Raw genomic sequence first — 21,582 nt, forward strand, 5'->3', positions numbered from 1 at the left:
CAGTTTATAAGTTGATGGTAATTTCATCTTTGTTGATGTATATTGTTTGTAGTTTAACACCATTTTCAGCATACTAGATGCAGCCAGTATAACTGGTGGAGGAAAAATCCTGGGAAGAACCACTAACCCATGGGAAGCTACTGGCAAGCTTTCTCACATAACGATATTCCAGATGGGAACCAATGCACATTGAGGAGAACATAGTTTATAATTGGATGGCGACTGGATCTTGGTTCATACAGTTTAATAATGGATGGTAATGGGATATTGGTTCATACAGTTTATAAATGGATGGTAATTTGATATTGGTTCATACAGTTTACAGTTGGGTGGTAATTGGTTGTTCTTCTTCTAGGGTATGATGCCGTTTTTCAGCACAGGATAGGCTATACATAGCGGCCAGTATAACTGGTGGAGAAAGAACCTTGGAAAACCCAGGGAAGAACCACCGACCCACGAGAAGCTACTGGCAGGCTTTCCCACGTACCCATGCTTGCCGAGCCTTGGACTCGAACCCACGCAGACAGAGGTGAGATGGCAGTGATCCGGAACGGTGAGCGCTTTAAACCACTTGGCCACTCGGGGGCCCCGGTGGTAATTGGAACTTCATTGATGCAGTTCCTAACCTTGAATTTTACCGATCTGTTGGACATTTTGATATGCTGGTGGCAAAGGCCAATGTCTGGCTTTGGTGGAGGAAGGTTAAACTTATTAAGGTTCTAATGCTATTTATATAGGATTTTTGAAAATATAGCAAGTCCTAATGTGATTTTCACACATTGCTGACAATAGAGGCTACACAAGACTAATGATATATCAAGGAACAAAGTCCCATTATGGTAATAAAATATTTATTAAATTGTTTATACAGAAACAAATGATGAAAATATCCCTCATATATCATATTACACAAACTGAAACCAACAAAAACATGTACATTGTATACAGTAACAAATAAAACAATCATCAATGTGTAAATGTGACCCTATATTGCAACAATAGTCCTTATCAATATACAGGGCTGTTACTGGATGGCCATCCAGGGCTGAGCAAATCCCACAGTTCGATGTGCCAGACAATCCACTTTTAAAGTTGGCAAGTAAAATATCCCAAGTTGCTGGCCTGGGACAAGTGTATTTTTCCTATTTTAAAAATGTTAGGCACATGCTTATGTTTGTGCCATAATCAGTTGATCAACCCTTATCTAGCGCTTCATTCCCCCTGTGGAAACTGAATGCTTAATTCTGCCACTCTGTATTTATTTACATCATACCTACTGGTGGTCACACAACTTCTGCATGTGGGAACTGCACATTGGTCTCTCTGTGTGTGATTTTGGACTTTTAACGTAGCTTTAAAAAAAAAATTCAGTCATACTGCAACGATGTCTGCAGTGTGGCAGTTTATAGTAATGTCTAGCACTGGGGCCTCATGATGCAGACATGTAGCATGATGTCCCACCCAATCACATTATCCTGACACCAGGCTGACCAGAACTAAAACTAACCTCTTAATGCTGAGCGTCAAGCGAGGCAACTGTTACTACCAATTTTGTAAGTCTTTGATATGACTTGGCCAGAGATTGAACCCACAACCTCCTGCATCCGAGGCGGACGCTCTAACCACTAGGCCAATCAAAATATGTGAAATAAAACAAGCCAGTATGATTAATTATCCCCGTTTTTAATTAAAGGACTTGGAAGGAAAATCTTTTGAACTTACTGCAAACAATACCTACAAATGGCTCAGGTTGGAAATTCAGCCAGTGTATTTGTCAATGGAAGTGAAAAATTCAGGACTGAACCAATCAAATGATATGACAGATCTGGACCTGCTAGGCCTGTGTAACACAGCTTATGCGCCACACTAGCCAGCATGTGCTGAAAATCTCTGAAAGTAGAGTTGCTGGCACTCCACAATGAGAGGTCCTTGCCAAACCAAATAACTTAATGTGAAGGAAAAAAAATGAGCACTCTCTTTAACACAATCTAGAGCCATTGTGGATTTTATTATACATGGAAATGCTCTGTCCATTCCAGGAGAATAGTGTTAAACTTGATACTAATTATAAAAACTTCATTTTATCAAAGTCTTGAAAAAAGTTATGCAAAGTCTTTATTCTATTAAATTCTTTCCAGTGGGTATAATCTGTCTAAATCAAGAGTAAAATTAATTCTTCCCAGTAGGTATAATCTGTCTAAATCAAGAGTAAAATTAATTCATTCCAGTGGGTATAATCTGTCTAAATCAAGAGTAAAATTAATTCTTCCCAGTAGGTATAATCTGTCTAAATCAAGAGTAAAATTAATTCTTCCCAGTGGGTATAATCTGTCTAAATCAAGAGTAAAATTAATTCTGCATTTTTAGAAACATTGTTTCTATTGTCAAGTTCCTGTGTCCTTACCCTTCCTCCCCCATTTTGTGTTCCTAAGGTGCACATCTATACCAGTATTCGAAATTAGGGTGCACAGCCATACCATGCACTCTGAACTTGTAGATGCATATTTCAAAACAAGGTTGCACATGTGTGTGTAACCATTTTGAATCCTGATTACACCATACCTTCAGACACATAATGCTAATATTACACACTTGTGCATTTATTTTAAACTTGAACGTTATCAGTTTATTTATTTTTTTTGTTTACCAATCAACTGGTATAGCTAAATATTACATGCTGAAGTAGTTTACCAATCACCTGTTATAGCTAAATATTACACGCTGAAGTGGTTTACCAAACGGCTGGTATAGCTAAATATTACATGCTGAAGTGGTTTACCAATCAACTGGTATAGCTAAAATTACATGCTGAAATGGTTTACCAATCAATTATTATAGCTAAATATTACATGCTGAAGTGGTTTACCAATCAACTGGTATAGCTAAATATTACATGCTGAAGTGGTTTACCAATCAACTATTATAGCTAAATATTACATGCTGAAGCGGTTTACCAATCAACTGGTATAGCTAAATATTACATGCTGAAGTGGTTTACCAATCAACTGGTATAGCTAAATATTACATGCTGAAGTGGTTTACCAATCAACTATTATAGCTAAATATTACATGCTGAAGCGGTTTACCAATCAACTGGTATAGCTAAATATTACATGCTGAAGTGGTTTACCAATCAACTGGTATAGCTAAATATTACATGCTGAAGTGGTTTACCAATCAACTGGTATAGCTAAATATTACATGCTGGAGTGGTTTACCAATCAACTGGTATAGCTAAATATTACATGCTGGAGTGGTTTACGAGTCAACTGGTATAGCTAAATATTACATGCTGAAGTGGTCTACCAATCAACTGGTATATGCTGATGCTACCCATAATCATTTTTTAATAAGAAATTAAAAAATACTAATACTCAACTAATGTTCAAATAATATAATAAACCAGTAAAACAGTTGTTTTCCAAATGGATCAATGAATCACACACAACTGGAAGTAAACAAAATCCACAATGTAAAGGTATATACCTTGGTCTTAGTTTTGTATGATGAAAAACTAATGTTCCCACTAGGTGTTACGCTTAAGGCAAGCTAAAATAGCAATTCACAGGTAAACATGTTGGACTCGCATCATATACATATCGTACTGTACTGAGCTGCCCATATCCAGCTTTAGAACTTATGTAAAACTATGACGGACCATTTGTAAAATCAGAGTAATAATATTTTTTTCATCATTCTTTGAAATCCAGAATCCCTGTGATATTTTGTAACAGAATATGTAACAATTACAATGAGATATTAACATGAGAATTCTGTAAAATGTTGTCTTTGTACTTCCCTTATGTATGATCTAAAACCCTTCACACAATTGCTGGAAAGTGTGAAAGTTGGTTGCTGTGGCCTACTTCTGAACCTCTGTGGGTGTTATTTTCTGAGACGAATGCACAAGTTTCATATCAGTGCATAGATTAGTGCTTTTGATACAAAACTAAATGCTAGAACTTGAAACAAACTTGAGTTATTAATGATGGGTGATTGCAAAGGGCTCAGCTCAAAACTGGCTCGTTGGAACTTAAAATGGAGGAACTAGTTAGGAATCTAAAGATTAGAGAAGATGGGCAAAGTTGAACAAAGGACATGAAGTTGACAAGGGTCATAACATGCCTAAAATACATGTAGTGTATATGACAAAACCTGTAATGGGTACACCTTGATGTAAGGGATATTCTTAGCAAATTACAAGAACAGAATCTGTTGAATAGTTACGAAGCAATACTGCATGCATGTAACTTTCCAAGTATCCCTGTGAAGACCAGAATTTTCTTGAAAGGATCATAACTCTGCCCAAAACTGAGTAGACAAGAATGTTGATTTTATCACACTTCCCAAGATACACCAACCTAGGCTACCCTGAGTGGGTATTGAACCTGTGGTTCTTCGATCACAAGTCCATTGCTGTACCAAGTGAGCTCAAGTGGATTCTGTAGATGAGACTAAATAATAACAAGGCACTTGTAAGTCTATGGGAAAAAATGGTCATACAAAAACTGCATCAATGTGCTGAATGGTAATCGAGTTAGTATACCAGTAACAAAAACTGCATCAGAATCTGTTGAATGATACTGAAGTTATGGCATTGACAAGCAACAATATCATGCAAAGATGTTAAATTTAGTGTCAAAGTTAATAACTTTATCAAAAATGGAACTGACAAGATGAAACCCATAAAAGGCCTATCTAGTTTTAGGAGACAATGTACATAGAGAATTCCATCAAAATATGCTGAATCGTTCCAGAGCAATGCTGATTGCAAGTATGCGTAGATTACAGGTAGATGGGCAATGATTACATCGAAATTTGGAGCTGCAAAAAGATGACACCATGCAAGTTAACTATCAAATGGCGTTGAATTAAGTGCAAGTTCTGCAGAGTTTTTCTGGCAACTAGCATGAATGTTGAGATGGACGGAAATGGTGATTAAGACTCCCACATCTTGATGTAGGGCCCTGAATGTATTAACATAGTTAATGAAGTCACCATTGATTTCACAAGTGTCTTATATAGTCCAAAAATCAACTTTTCTAGATTTAGCAAAGCAAAGCATTATTAGTTGGTGTCACGTACTGTAAAACTAATTAAATATGAACATGTTAAAATTATTTACACTGTAAATAATTGATATCTGACATATATACATCCTGTAAAAAGGTACATCACATTTTTATTTACAATAATGTTACATGTCTGTTGATATTTTGTTGATATTAAAGACCTGCAAGTTTAAGCCATGCAAATGAAAACTTTAAAACCAAATCCTTACTAAAAGCTTTTGATGATGGATGCCATTGCCAGAAAAATTACTATGTCTAGTTTTTCTCCGATTTGAACTGCTAATAAATGAAGCAATGGAAACAACTTGCATTTGAAAACACCCATACCCTTGTACCCTTCAGCTGCTTGGGTATGCATCTTGAAAACTAGGACCTAATATATCTTCTATACAATGTATCAAGAAAGGTCAAGGGTAAATGAAAGTCATTTTAATTACAGGTATTTTTTAAAAAGTTCACTTTTGAACCATGTCCTACTGAACCATGCTATGTCACAGTGTCTGAATTTTAAAAACTTAAAACCAGAACCTTGATGTTTACATCACCACCACCATCTGCATTTTCGCTATAAAATGATACCCGCATCTCTATTCGTACAATTTGAACAACAATGAAAATACATACAATATGGATTTCTCTTGTTCTCTCATATTTTTTTACAACCTATAAATTTCTCCTCAAACTGAGACTTTACAATAACTTGAACTAAATATTACATGTACTAAGAATGACAGGATTTTGTCTTGAGAATGCAAAAATGCTGAAGCTACACCAGAACATATGTGATAAGACATTTATAAATCTATCCACAAAAAAACAGAAAAAAAATCTGAAAATTCCTTTAATATAAGCAAGTTCTCTAATCAGTTTCAGGTTAGCAAAACAGTTGTATAATGAATATAAGATACAGACACAAAGAAAATGACATTATAAACGATTCTCTAGTACATAAAATATAATATTCACCAAAACAAAGGTCTGTATTTGTTTATTACAAGATTTTATTCAAAAGTGTGAAATTCAGCTTGTATCAGCAGGGTATAACGGTCATTACAGCTTGTATAATACCACCAAACTTTGCTAAGACATCTTGTACAATATTATTATTGTAAAAAATGTCTTTCATGGAATTCATATAATAAAGGTCTTAGTGCATACATGCCAACCACGAGAGAGGTACAAGTGGCAATAAAAGCATAATCTGGGCATAGAAAGTGTAATCTCTATATTTCATGCCATAATTACAGGACACAATGAAAAATATACATTTACTTTTGCAACTAACCTTGATCTACAACAGTTCAAAATTCTGGCAAAATCCATAGGAATTAGAACCAGACTACAAACACAGATCATAATAACAAGTTATTTATATTCGACACTTACTTTAACAAAGTCTACTTGACTAACTTTGGCTAAATGATTGTAAAGCTTGACGATGTTCTCACTCTTTTATTATTCTTTTCAAGTCAGCAAGCAATCATGAATCATCCTTGTTCTGATTGGAAATTTTTAAGTTTTAAGACGATCCATTTTGCTCCAACAATTTTCATTCACAACTCACACTGTAAAAGCCCATTTTGCTTAACAATGGCACCATTTTCTTTAAAAGTACTGACTGGTCCATGTACTAGCTTGATAATATGAATCTGTGAGGTAAAGTTCAAACTAAAGAACCCAGTCTATTTTCTTAGAAATGGGTCATTTACAGCTGCTATAAATAGAAAATGAGTACAAAAGATGGGTAAATTAACTCATGTTATTCTTATGCAGCCAACTTTATTTAGAATATTCTCAAAATATATATTTTGAGCAGGATTAATGGCAAAAAAACAACAACTTTTTATTGCCTTATTTTTATTTTTTAATGTACCAGAAAAGGGCAATCTATTTACAGGCAAACATAACACAATCATGTCAAAATGTAATGATTACTCCAAAAGCATAATGATTGGCATGTATGTAAATAAAACTTCAGGATGTTAAAATCTTAACAGATAAAGTGAGACTGTTGAGGACAATTAAATTTGATAGTGAATTTTTCAGTGTAACCAGGGCCAGAAACTCTTCAAGTTCCCGGCTTCATAACAATTAACCCCTCATATACTATGTTGAGAGTCACAATGTCTAGTAACTTGTCTAGGTATGGGCTTACCTTGCTTAAAAAATCTGTATGAAAAGTCACACTATTTATACAAGCCTTCTTGTTTGCAATTACATTGATAACTTTAATAACATTTTTCCCAAACAAGTTTATGAAAATGAGGAAATGTTAAAACTTGTATCGATATAAGTGCAAAAATAATTGTAAGAAATGAAAGTGGTTGTTTAATGTCAAAATCTGGATCAAATGAACTGACATGTTATAAAATATCTGAGTATATATATATATATATATATATATTGACATTCTTTCCTTGTTTATGATACAAGAGCAAGTTATGTTCTTTAGGTCATATAAAGTGTACTGATCATGTAAGCAAGCAGAGAAATACATTTCATCTCATACATTAATAAAGTAAGACAAAACAAATATAATTGTCCATGTCTTTATTGCTGTCTTTTAAGTACCGTACTTTTAATATTTAAAAATAAAATATAACAGTCAGTAAGTACAAGTAATCACAATGTTCTTAAATTATGACATTCAAAATTGGGACATGTCAAGAAGCGTCAGCTGTCGTCTTTCTTTCACTGTACAGTATATCATTGTATAGTATATCAATGTATAGTAGTATATCACTGTACGGTATATCAATGTACAGTATATCAATGTATAGTATATCAATGTACAGTATATCACTGTATGGTATATCAATGTACAGTATATCAATGTACATCATATCAATGTACGGTATATCAATGTACAGCATGTATGGTATATCAATGTACAGCAGCATATCAATGTACAGTATATCACTGTATGGTATATCAATGTACAGTATATCAATGTACAGCATATCAATGTACAGTATATCAATGTACCGTATATCAATGTACGGAATATCAATGTACAGTATATCAATGTACGGAATATCAATGTACGGTATATCAATGTACAGCATGTATGGTATATCAATGTACAGCAGCATATCAATGTACAGTATATCAATGTATGGTATATCAATGTACAGTATAATATCAATGTACCGTATATCAATGTACAGTATATCAATGTACAGTATATCAATATACCAATGTACAGTATATCAATATATCAATGTACAGTATATCAATATATCAATGTACAGTATATCAATGTATGGTATATCAATGTACAGTATAATATCAATGTACCGTATATCAATGTACAGTATATCAATATACCAATGTACAGTATATCAATATATCAATGTACAGTACATCAATATATCAATGTACAATATATCAATGTACAGTATATCAATATATCAATGTACAGTATATCAATGTACAGTACATCAATATATCAATGTACAGTATATCAATGTACAGTATATCAATGTACAGTATATCAATATATCAATGTACAGTATATCAATGTACAGTACATCAATATATCAATGTACAGTATATCAATGTACAGTATATCAATATATCAATGTACAGTATATCAATATATCAATGTACAGTATATCAATATATCAATGTACAGTATAGTATCTATGTACAGTATATCAATGTACAGTATATCAATATATCAATGTACAGTATATCAATGTACTGCATATCATCCAAAATCAGCAAGAACTTCGTTCTTTATTTCTTGTCAGTAGCCATAACTAAAGCAGACACGAGTTAAAAATCGCAACTAACACTGCAGAGGAAACAGTCCCTGTTTTGTAATAAATCCAGACACACAAAATCAATGGACATGAAAATAAATCCCAAGTTGTAGGATGACCTCTGTTCTTATTCATTGGGATTTTCGGACAGTCAAGAGCGATTTTGTAAACAGTATACTTCATTGTATCCATATTTTCCAATGCAAATTTCTGGATTAATATTTTCATTACAAATTTTGTCCTGGTCAAAAGTTATCTGTGTATACATTGTGGAGGTTTCTGTGTGTGTGCAAGTAGACGTACATACACGTATGTATGTATGTATGTATGTATGTATCTATATATATATATATATATATATATATATATATATATTGAGAGATAGGTTATTTGCTTGATATGAGTGAATAATATGGTTTCAGTGGGTGAAAAACTATTTTCATGAGTAGTGTACGCACATGATGAAATATGTCTGTTATTCACTCAAAGAAAGAAAATTTTATTTGTATTTTGCACTCAGATGTACTCTCGAGCATTATGTACTCTATAAAAGATTGAAGTAGCAGACTTTGAACTAGATCCTGTGCAATGTCAGTCTTTATAGTTCTGTTCTGTAATTATTTGCGCAGAAAATATAATCATAATTCTCCTTCCCAATTCAAAGTAACATAGAAAATAAAATTAAAATAATAATTTGCACCATCTTGGATTTGAATTCTTCTTTAATGGGAGGTGGCCATATTTGCCACTTACCTACTTAAGTGTCTAAATATATTTTCTTATTCCAGTGAAATATCAGGATTATTTTTCTTGGAAAATCCCATGTATCATGGTCTAGTATAGAATAACAATATACATCTTACTTATCAATTATTCACATGAATGTGGTGTATGCAAAATAAATCATATTTTGCATCCAAACCTGTACCTGTTATAAATGGTAATGCTAATATATTCAATGCTTGGAACTAATATCCTCTATAAAAAAGTGCATAAAATAAAAACATAAACATTCAAAACTAAAATCCTTTAACAATATAACTGTTATGTCCCATGTGTTGTCACACTTCTAAAAAAACAAAACCCACATTTCATGATTATTAAAACCATGATTCCATTAATGCTGGCTCCAAAGTACTGTAAATAAATAATTTTTGCATATGTGTGTATACAAATGTATATAAAATTAGAGATAAGTCCTTCATTACAAGGGATCATTCTTTTAAAAATCTGTTTTTCCGAAAAGAAAAAAGAAAAGAAAAATATTTAAATAATTGTATATGCTTTCCTATAAATATAAATTAACAAAGTTTATCCCATTTTTTTTCTGCACACGGTAATTTTATGCAAGTACTGTAATGTACACAGGAAATACTATTTTACCTTTCTCTACAACATTTAGTAAAAGTTAGCAAACTTATTTTTCCCTAAAGCTCACCTATGCATTTTATGAATAATAAACTACAACTGCACACACCTTTTTAATTTTTAACAATTTTTATATGCTAAAGAACAGTTTCACTGGTGGTTTACTATAAGTGGACTTGAATTATTTGTGTCAAGGATACTTACTTACCATTTAACAGTATTTGCAAAAACTACAGTACAGTTAACTTTACACTATCTGTGGAACATGGAGTTTGCCTGGATAAGTAATACTGGTAAACAAATAAATCTGAATACACGATAATAACAATGTGTTTCATAAACCCAGGTTTTAATTTTGTTTACAACAGTAAAATAATTTTACTGTCCAAGTTGCTGAATTTTTTGCTGTAGCAGGTAGTAAAAAACCAGAAATTTGGAAATAAAAATTATTTTAAACAGATGACCAAAAAATCCAGTTGAAACATTCATATTACAAATGAAGCTTGTTCCTCTAACAATTACTATAATTACCATAGACATCCATTTCAAGCAAAGTGTCAAAACAAGCACAGAAAACCAACAAAAATCATTAAAATGCATGGATTTTGTTGAAGCAAATGGTTATTTGTCCTGGTAATTGGCTATATATCAATGTAATAAATAAATGCAACTGATAAATGAAATAGTGAACAATACTTGCAGTTCACTCTTGTATATGATGCAAAATGAATTAATTTTGAGATGATAGCGATCTACTTGAAATAGAAACCATAAGGGTTCAATTTTGAAATGGTGTTGACTTGCTTTGCTCATAATGACGAAAAACATTTGTTTTCAATGATGGGCGTACTACTTCAGGTGGAACATGAATATTACAAATGGCACATTATACACCCACCCCATGTTTATTGGTCCTCACTGTACCATGTTTAATGGCCCTCAATGTACCATGTTTAATAGTCCTCTATGTCCCATTCTTAATGGTCCTCAATGTACCATGTTTAATAGTCCTCTATGTCCTATTTTTAATGGTCCTCAATGTACCATGTTTATTGGTTTTCAATGCCCCATGCGTAATGGTCCTCTATGTACCTTGTTTAATAGTCCTCTATGTCCATAGATCCTCTGTCTCATGTTGAATGGTCCTCTATGTACAATTTTTATGGTCCTCAATGTACCATGTTTATTGGTTTTCAATGCACCATGCTTAATGGTCCTCTATGTCCAATGGTTCTCTGTCCCATGTGGAATGGTTTAATGTTTAACAGTCCCTTAGTAGGAAACTAAATTTCTGTGCACAAATCACTTTTCTTCTTTAAGTCAGAGTGCCTTCAATCTTTTGACCGCAAAATAGAAGGGCTTCTTTCTTACCTAGAGTAAGCCATTCATAATGTTTGGACCAGGTCTGTAATGTAAAACCAATGTTATTGCTCAGAATATTTTTCCCTTCTTTTGGTCAGTGACCATGACCTTTGAACTTTTGACGGCAAAATTGATACGAGTCTTCCTTACTCATAAAGTTTGTACCTGTAGATAATGGGCAATTAGGTTTATTATGTGGAAACAAAATCAGGAACAGACAGACAAACATCGTCATAAGATAATGTGTCCACCTTAATGCACGTGTATACAAGGGACACAACGGAACCCGCAAACCCCTCTCGGAAAAATATAAAATTATGGACAGAAACCCCAAACCCCTCTCTGGATATGCCATTGCTACATGAATGAACTCCCTCTCTTTTTTATACAATTACTACCTGCCCTGTGATTGCTATCACCTACACTGATAAAGAATTCGGTGTTCTACAAGGATCAAGTTCATTGAGACCAAATATTGATCATTTTTTAAATTTGACTGTTGTAACATCAGAACATTTATTTTCTCTCTCTTAAGAAAAATGAACAAGAGCCTTATTCCATATAAATGAGAAAAATCTTCCAAATTCATACACTTCCAATTCCATTATAAGAGTAACTTATTTAAAACAGGAACATCAATATTATTTATTTTACTCCTTAATCCATTTTCAAATTTACATATATATATCGTACAAATTTAAGTGATGCAAAGAAAGACACAGTTCCAAGCATAAGGAAAAACACATAACAAGATAAGACTGTATATCCAAAAAACTCCACACTCTGCAAAAGGCCGGACATGTTGGAACGTTTGAAGTAATAGAACAGTGCATACAGGAAAACAAATAGTCCAGTAGACCTGCAAATTAATAAAACATGCCATTAGAACAGTGCATAAAGGAAAACAATGAGTCCAGCAGACTTGCAAAACAATACAACAGGACATTATCAAAGAGAACATTTAACAATGGACATTTTGTATTGAATTCATGTGATTTTATCGTCCATGGTAAAATGTTGATAATTGCATGTCTTAAATTGAATTCATGTGAGTATGTATTCAATGGTAAATTGATAATCATTTCATATGTCTTAAACTGAATTCATGTGAACATGTAATCAATGGTAAAATGATCATTTCATGTCTTAAATTGAATTCATCTGAATATGTAATAATGGTAAAATGATGATATTTTATGTCTTAAATTGAATTCATGTGAATTTGTTGTTGCTGTTGTAGGGTTTAACGCCATTTTTCAGCACACGATAGGCTATAAATAGCAGCCAGTATTAATGGTGGAGGAAGAACCCGGGAAATTCCAGGAAAGAACCACCGACCCTCGAGAACCTACTGGCAAGTTTTCTCACATACCCACATTGGCCGAATCTGAGACTTGAACCAATGCAGACAGCGGTGAGATGGCAGTGATCTATAACAGACAGCGCCTTAGACCACTCGGCCACTCTGGGCTCCTGCGAATTTGTAATCAATGGTCAAATGATGATCATTTCATGTCATGTACTGAATTCATGTGAATTTGTAATCAATGGAAAAATCATATCATTTCACGTCTTGTACTGTATTCATGACAGTTTGTAAGCAATGGTAAAATCATGATAATTTCAAGTGCAAACTTAACTGATAATGCAACCTAGATGAAGAATCATATAGTTACTACAACACTTTAAAGGACAATTGCTGGCATTTCAATTTGTAAGGCCAAAGCATTATAAATAAGAAAATCATAGGTTGTTCTCTTTTTGATTCAAAGATTTCATAATTTAGTCACAATTACAAATAAGTTCTCCCACTGATGTCCTAACTGAATCACACGGATGTCCAATGGTGTCATAATCGAATCACATGGAGGTCCAATGGTGTCATAATCGAATCACATGGAGGTCCAATTGTGTCATAATCGAATCACATATAGGTCCAATGGTGTCATAATCGAATCACATGGAGGTCCAATGGTGTCATAATTAAATCACATGGAGGTCCAATGGTGTCATAATTGAATCACATAGAGGTCCAATGGTATCATAATTAAATCACATGGAGGTCCAATGGTGTCATAATTAAATCACATGGAGGTCCAATGGTGTCATAATTTAATCACACAGAAGTCCAATGGTGTCATAAATATGTGTGTGTGTGTGTGACTTAAATTTTTAATGTAGCTTTAACAATTTTCTAGTCATATCACTACAATGTCTGCAGTGTGGCAGTTTATAGTGATGTCTAGCACTTGGGCATCATGCCGCAGACATGTAGCATGATGTCCCACCCAGTCACATTATCCTGACACCAGGCCAACCAGTCCTAACACTAACCTCTTAATGCTGAGTGCCTAGTGAGGCTAATTACACCATAAGTATGTCTTATTATGAAAGAATATCAATGTTTTCATTACTAATTCACAAGTATGCCCAGTGATGTCATAATTACATTATAAGTAAGCCTAAACATTGCCAGAATAATTCATAGCAGCAAGGTCCACTGATATTATGATAATGTTTTGATTGCATCATACTAAATTGTACAGCAAACACAATTATAACACCACTGAAGGCTTTTAGCATCTGCAGCATGAATTGTGTGAAACACAGACAGTTAGGAACATGAGATATTAGGATACTGTGACCTATGCAAAAGATTCATAATTCTGTAATTCCAGACCAACATCAAACAAATGTACGACTCCAAAACTTGCATCATACAAGTAACTAAACAATGTACATTAAGTCAGAGATGCAACATTTTTATACTTTTGTCCTCTTTTTCACTACCATTTCTGGATCCATTTCAATTGTGCATGTAGATTGTAATTAATCATGTAGCAATTCATATGTCCAGTAGACAGCCCTGGTTAAGTGACCCCAAAGCACAGGTGACCTGAATTTCATACAAAGCCCACTCTGAAAACCCCCCAAACTCTCCTTGTCTGTACATCATATTGATGAAGGGAAGTAGCCATATAGATTAACTCCCCTTGTGCCCCTCCCTGCCCCATGGTGGCCAATGAGTTTATAGTTCAGCAAATGTATAACAGGATGCTTGCAACTATGGGGAAGGGTGAGAGGGATTCATAGTAATGTCACTGAGGTTTTTGGAGAAAAAAATTACTAAAAATATTTTCATTTCTACATCAAATACATTACCCAATCAAATTAACATTAGGAGAATAGAGGAGTAAATATTTGAACATCCAACCTCTGCCTAAGTCACCTTGCAGGAGCATGATGACTGCTCAATAGAAACGATTTTCTCCTAATGTGAAATCAACACAACTGAATATTAGGTATTTATACATATGCCTTTCACTCCATGTAGCATTCTGCTGCTGCACAACACCTTGCATTCAAAATTTTCTCTGTGAATACAACCGAAGTTGCAGTCATGCCTGAGCCTGAAGTCCTGTCAGAAATGTGGCACAGTAACAACTGCCAGGACAGCTATCAGCATCCCAACAAGATTCAGCACTCTCTTTTGCAAGGCCATGTCAAGCAAATAGACATTGCAGAATGTAGACTGGACATGTCAGACAAGTGACTAAACTTGTGGCTAAGACATAACATCTGAAGGCATGGAAATCACTTGCATCTCCAACCCATGCCACTGGGTCCAGGAATGGAGAGACAAAGGTGAACATTTCTTGTTTCACAATGTCTAAAATAGGTCTAGTAGTAGTCCACCCCATAGACTGCAGACTTAATGGAAGATGGATGGAGAGACCAATCTAGATGAAGCAGCCGGTCTCTTCTTGATAACGAACTGACCAGAACACTGAGTCGGCCCAGGACCTGTTGGACTGTTATGTTCATATGATTCTGTGCACCTCAATGAAGCTACTCCCATACCATAATGCAAAGTTCCCTTGATTTTGTCAACTTTTGTATGAAGAGGCAGTAAACTATGATAGAATTGTCTCACCTTATCGAAACTAACTTCCTTTGATGTATTCTGCCTAATAGTGCGAGGCAACGAGAATGGCCTTCAGGAGATTGGTGTAAAGAATAAAGTAAGGTAAAAAGTGTGCCTCCAATGGGACAAAATGGTGGCTGAACAGATTCTGATTTCTTGCTGTGGGACTTCTAAAAGTATTCCTGCTGCAAGCCACTCCCTGTCTTGCTTATGAAGGAGAAAGTGTTAAGATTTTGGTCAAGATTGGGTGTCATTGTGCTGAGCCTGAGGTTGACACATATAAGGTAGATAGGTAGATGAGGGATAACAGGCCCATCACTGCAACAAGCAAGCAAAGGAGATGAAGAAACTTCTGGCTCAAATGAATAGGACATCCCCTGACACAGGAACGATACTGTTGATGATTTGGGAGAAGGACAGACCAGACAAACACAAGTTGGAACCTCCATACCTTGAATAAAACTTGTTAAGAGATTAAAATGCTACATGCTGACTAATAATCCTAAACTGTGAATGAGGATGATAAGGTTGTTCATGTCAGGAATCAAAAATGAACATGCCAAACATTTTGTAGTATACTGTCCAGGTCTCTCTCTGGAGGATATCCTCAAGTGGGATATGGTGCAGTCCAATGTCTTTGTGAAGGCCCAAGAGCAGAGATTTAGACCTAATGGATTGGCACAGAATTCATACAATAACTCTAGGTACTGAAGTGAAGGTACTGCATGATAATGTTTCAATAGGTCATGGATATATATGCATTTGAGACTTGTCAAGTGTTCATCACCTTGCAGCTACCATCTTGAGCTTAATAGCAGTAATGAAATCATTCAGTCTGCTCAACTAACAGGTCTCAATTTCCACTGGATTTTGTAGTAAAAAAAAGCCTGCAATACAAACCCTGGAAATCTCTTTCCCTCATCCTGGCCTGCTTGAGGAAGACAGGGTATATGGCTTTCTATAACTTGCCTAGCCATGAAATGGCTGCAGTTGCACTAAGAATTATCCATACAGATCATCCCTTCTCTGGTACATTCTTTGATGGGGTCACACATAGATGGGCTTACAGAGAGAGATGAACACGTGTGGGCTTCTGATTTCTAGCTGCTTCAATTTGACTCTCAAACAGAAGATGAGAATGAAAGTGATGGGAGCACAGTGTCACTGAATAGTTAGATGTAGAAGATGATAGCAGGATTGCTTTGTTTCTTATTATACTGAGGTTACAAGAGGTCATTAGAGCATATGCCATCATAAGGACTACCTTGGCATTACAGCTTTCTTATCTAGGAAAAAGACTGCCAGGTAAAGTAATAAAGAAATCAATAAAACTGTCCTAACCAATACTGACATGGTGTTATACACACATCTTTCCACTTGCTGATCACAGTAATATTCTTGTCTAGGCTATGTATCCTAATGACTGTCATCAAATTGTGATTTGTATTGGTGTGGTGAGAATGAAAGCAAACAAATCACTAAAAAAAAGGTTTCTGAATTACTGGGGTCATAGATATTATCAAAGAGATGCCCAGTAATGTCTGCAACTACAGCAAAATTCTGAAGGATGCAACTTTGTCCTCACCATCAATGTCCACCAAGGAATTGACTTTGTATGTCGTATTGACCGCCAGTGATAGATAGAAGCAAAAATCTGTTTATCTAATTAATTACTGCCTTAAGTCCTTTCAAAAATCAGATTGTAATATTCAGGCAAGTCTGTGTTTTTCTTTATCAAGCAGGGAGTTATCCTCCTCATGTACATTTTACAGAAGATGTATAAAATTCTGGGCAGAAAAAATGACACCAAATCATCGCCATGAATACAAGGATGTTCTACCTTTTATATATGCTAGTGGGTTCAGCAGTTTCATGTCCAGCATGGAGTGTGGTTGGCCAGGTCAGTTGGGCTGAAATGAATGACTGATGGATGGTTCCAAATCTGATGCCATTTCACCATGTACTGGCATGATGGATATCATTACTGGTCAGCCAGCTGGCATCTGGTCTAAGTGGTCTACTGGAATAGGAGATCATCACTATATGAAATGTCCAGCGATATACTGTTTGGTCAGCCAGCTGGCATCAGGTCTAAGTGGTCTACTGGAATAGGAGATCATCACAATATGAAACATCCAGCGATATACTGTTTGGTCAGCCAGCTGGCATCTGGTCTAAGTGGTCTACTGGAATAGGAGATCATCACTATATGAAATGTCCAGCGATATACTGTTTACCAGTCAAAACTGACAAATTCATGACAGCTTAAACTGTGTACTGATTGTCTGGACAGATGGATCATTTAGTCTGCAGCCAAGACAACATAAATTGAATGACTAAAACTTGTGGATCAGCCTGGCCAGCTAACTGGAAGGTAATCCTACATGTTTGGATTTAACATTCTGAAGTCTATACACAGGCAGACTAGGGACTTATGGCTTAAAAATGGTTCTAGTTTCTTGCCTGACAACATTCTAGACAGATGTTCTTGCTGTATGCATATCATCCAATGAAGCTTGAGTGGAAATGCTTGTTGTGGCTTTGACTGGATCTTTAGTAACCACTGCCAGCTTTGCTGTTTAGGTATCTCCATATGGTGTGCAGGCATCTATCATAAAACTGCTCAACAATTCTAATTCAGATCAATGCTTAATACTTCAAATGATTTACAGCATCCCATTTTTCAACTGTCCTTTTAAGACACTGTGTCTTCAGCCCATACAGCACACACACTACATGGGTGTGAGGAACAATATTCTGTGCAGGTAAGGCCCATCTTATGGTTGCCCTCTATGCCTATAAGGCATATATGTACCTCTAGCACCTTACTGACATCTTTGTTATGAAAAAAAGAAGAAAAAACCAAGAGGCATATACAACAAATATACAACCTGTTCACAAATGATGGGCAATAAAAATCAGTAAAATGTAAAAAGCAAATATTTCACAAGGAACAATGCAACTGTTGTATACTCTGTTGATTTACAATGCCACTCAAAATGTTGGTTGGTCAAAATTAATTATAGATTGTAATACATTCTTTGTAGACACTGTTCACATTTGCAAGTGAAAGCTTTAACAAGTTACAACTTGGATATTAGTGGCTAACAACAGTTATCAGGAGAGTTAATTTGTAAGAATTACTTCCATTAATTTATACAGCTTGCAGATACAAAAACTTTTAATCTTTCAGGGTGGGCTGGATTCAGGCAGAAGAGAGAGTAATTTCCCATGTTACCGTGACTGGATAATGTATTTGATGGAGAAAATCTTGAGTTTGAAATAACATATTAACAGGATACCTATCACACTGGTACCATGTTCATTTACAACAAACTAGATTTAAGAAGAAGTTGACATAAAAAGATGGCCAACATATCCTCCATATTTTACATGATTGGCCTAATTTTCTTCCAGGAACAACCAGCCCAGACAAAAAGTCTTCTGGTGAAAATTCCATGTAACTATTGCTTGGTGGCATTGCAGCATTAGCACAATCTTCATTTAATACAAAACAGACATCAAAGGTGACAAGCTAAGGAACATGGTCTCCTATGAGCTACCTCATGCCACCATGATGTCCTATGGTAACCATCTGTGAGACGGGTGTCATTTGTGGCTCATGTCTCTGGGGTCCCTGGGAGGGTTTCATAAGTCCAGTGTAACAAAATTTAAATTAGAATGACATTTACATATATATTCACTGCACGAGGATACAAAAATATGTGACAATGTTGCATTACAATTCAATGATTATGACTATGCGTTATTGCTCAGGGGTGTGTATGAATACCTGAGTGAAGGTGGCGCCAGTTGTGGGTGAGGAGTCTTCCAGTAAAAATGATAAAGAAGTGTGATTAAAAGTCATTTCAGTTGCAACTGATGTAACTTGCTATGCCATTAATGTAGTCTGCTTACTTTACAAGCACACAAAGAAAGATAAAAAATTAATATTTACCCTGCGCTGAATATTGATCTCCACCACCATCTGTAGTCCTCTGCAGATAACTGGAAATATGTGAGAGCCACAGATATACATGCCGTCACACTCAGAAGAATTCCAAACACAATGAACAGAATCCCATACAATGTGTACTGCTCACGGCCCCACAATGTGGCAAATATATAATACAGCTCTACAGATATAGCGCTACAGAAAGGAAAATAAAACCAGTTATTTATAAAACTGAAACAATCTGTGAACCCTACCATGATGAACTTGTAAGTTCAACTTACAGCTGGAAAAAATGGTTATATTTAGCAATAATAAAACTACCATATAACTTAGCTGCATTATTTTGATGCTAGATTGTAATCAGTAGACACATCTGGGACCTAATTCCTCTCTGAATTGAGAGTACTTTGAAATAATCTCTTTATCTTCCATATTCTTGCAAGTGGTTGATAGGGATCAGGGGTAGACAAGTCAATAGTATACATGCCCAGGACTACTAAATCCAGCAGGCTTTAGAACCTTACACATAAGTAGTCAAAAACTCAAGAGGGTGGTGGTTTACAAATTGTTGGGGGCATTGCCAAATACTGCAGTATAGTAATAAATATAAACTACAGCACAGCCTTGTTTTAAGATTACCTGTACAGGCTTATTTATCCAGCCTTAACCCACCAAGGTCTTTTTATCCACTCACAACATTTTATTTTTATCTGATTTATAATTTAGGCTATTTTTTCTCTTTTATTTATATGGCAAAAACTAAAATCAGATTTCAAATCAAACAAGGATGTGTACTATCATCTAGCCATAGGGCAAAATCAGTCTCACTTGATTATTAAGTTTAAATTGCAGATATTTGAGTGCAGATTGTTTAAAGAAAACAAATCATTAAAAAGCATAATTGCCATTTTATGTACTTGGAGTGTTAGTCTATTTATTGTTTTTTTAAACTGTTTACCACCTTACAATTTTATCCATCTGCATGTGTTTAATGGTGTGTTAATGGAAATGTTGATTCAGTGATAAATGGGGCTACCAAAATTAACTAAAGGTTACCATAGTTCCTATTTTCTATTGCCCATCAGACAATAATACATATTAGAGATCTGTCCACTAATGATGACAGTTTTATTGGGTATTTATTGTTGAAAATGGAACATACTGTCACTCAGGCTGCTACATAAGTGGTCTCTATTGAGAAAAAAAAAACATTTTCTGTAAATTTCAAGAAATTTTAAATCAGACTCCTTCCAACATTCACGTAGTTAAGTTATCCATATGCTGTCTGTTCCATCTTAAAAGTGTTGAAGTTAAAATAACAGTATTTACCTTCTTTAACAATGTCATCTTGGCAATATAATGTAAATGTTCAATACATGAACAACAAATTATCTTAAAAGACCCTCCTGAAACTCAGTCTCCATATTCTCAACACATTACGAGCATATACCACTGAATTTTATAACTTTACTGAGGTCAAAGTTACAATAGCTGGATTTTCATGATTTTATTCAGTTAAGTGGCTAGTAGAATCTGGGTTATATGTTACAGATTCAAATCAAGTCTAGACCAGCCCAAGCCTGTGGGCAGCATACTGGACTTTGCAATCAGTGGGTTGCAGCTTCAAGTCTAATCCAGACTAGTCCAAGTTTTCTGCTGTAATATCTGAGGGTATCCTTGTAGTAAGCATACTGGACTTTGCAATCAGTGGGTTACATGTTCCAGGTTCAAGTCAAGTCTAGACTAGCTCAAATTGGCTGCTGCAGTAGGCATCTTTACAAGGCTTTTTACTGCATTTGTCTTTGCGCTACACAGCCATTGATAGGCTGCTATGTTATGTCTTTGTGCAATGCACTTTACAGCATTTGCTTTGGCATTACGCAGTCACTGACAGGTTCAAATGCTATTAGAAGACAATCTATCAATCACCCTTTAGTTTGGTTTCATCAACTTGCTAAATACATTTAACTGACAGATATTCTCTTTGTATCATATCTAATTTTTTCAGGATTGAAGCTTAATTTTCATTTTTTTTTTAAAATGTTTTGAGAATATGGGTCAGATCTGTTGAGAATACATAGTGAGATCTATTATTGATGTACAGAAAATATATGACCAGAGCTGCAACTGATAAGC

At 35.0% G+C, this 21,582-nt stretch overlaps 1 protein-coding gene across 1 annotated transcript in view; it reads right to left on the reverse strand.

The window, feature by feature from the left end:
- Positions 1-12,220: 12,220 nt before the first annotated feature.
- The window catches only part of LOC149774692 (transmembrane 9 superfamily member 1-like), a 67,735-nt gene continuing 58,373 nt past the window's right edge, over positions 12,221-21,582 (reverse strand). Inside the window, exons 14-15 of the mRNA XM_089944840.1 lie at positions 19,450-19,641; positions 12,221-12,425 (exon numbers count right to left, since the gene is read on the reverse strand). Of these exons, the coding sequence (XP_089800966.1) occupies positions 12,224-12,425; positions 19,450-19,641 (394 nt within the window). The 3' untranslated portion in view covers positions 12,221-12,223. The remainder of the gene's footprint in view (positions 12,426-19,449; positions 19,642-21,582) is intronic.

This window comes from Sinohyriopsis cumingii, unplaced genomic scaffold (assembly GCF_028554795.1).
Source record: "Sinohyriopsis cumingii isolate HCF-2022 unplaced genomic scaffold, ASM2855479v2 utg000160l, whole genome shotgun sequence".
Taxonomy (NCBI): domain Eukaryota; kingdom Metazoa; phylum Mollusca; class Bivalvia; order Unionida; family Unionidae; genus Sinohyriopsis; species Sinohyriopsis cumingii.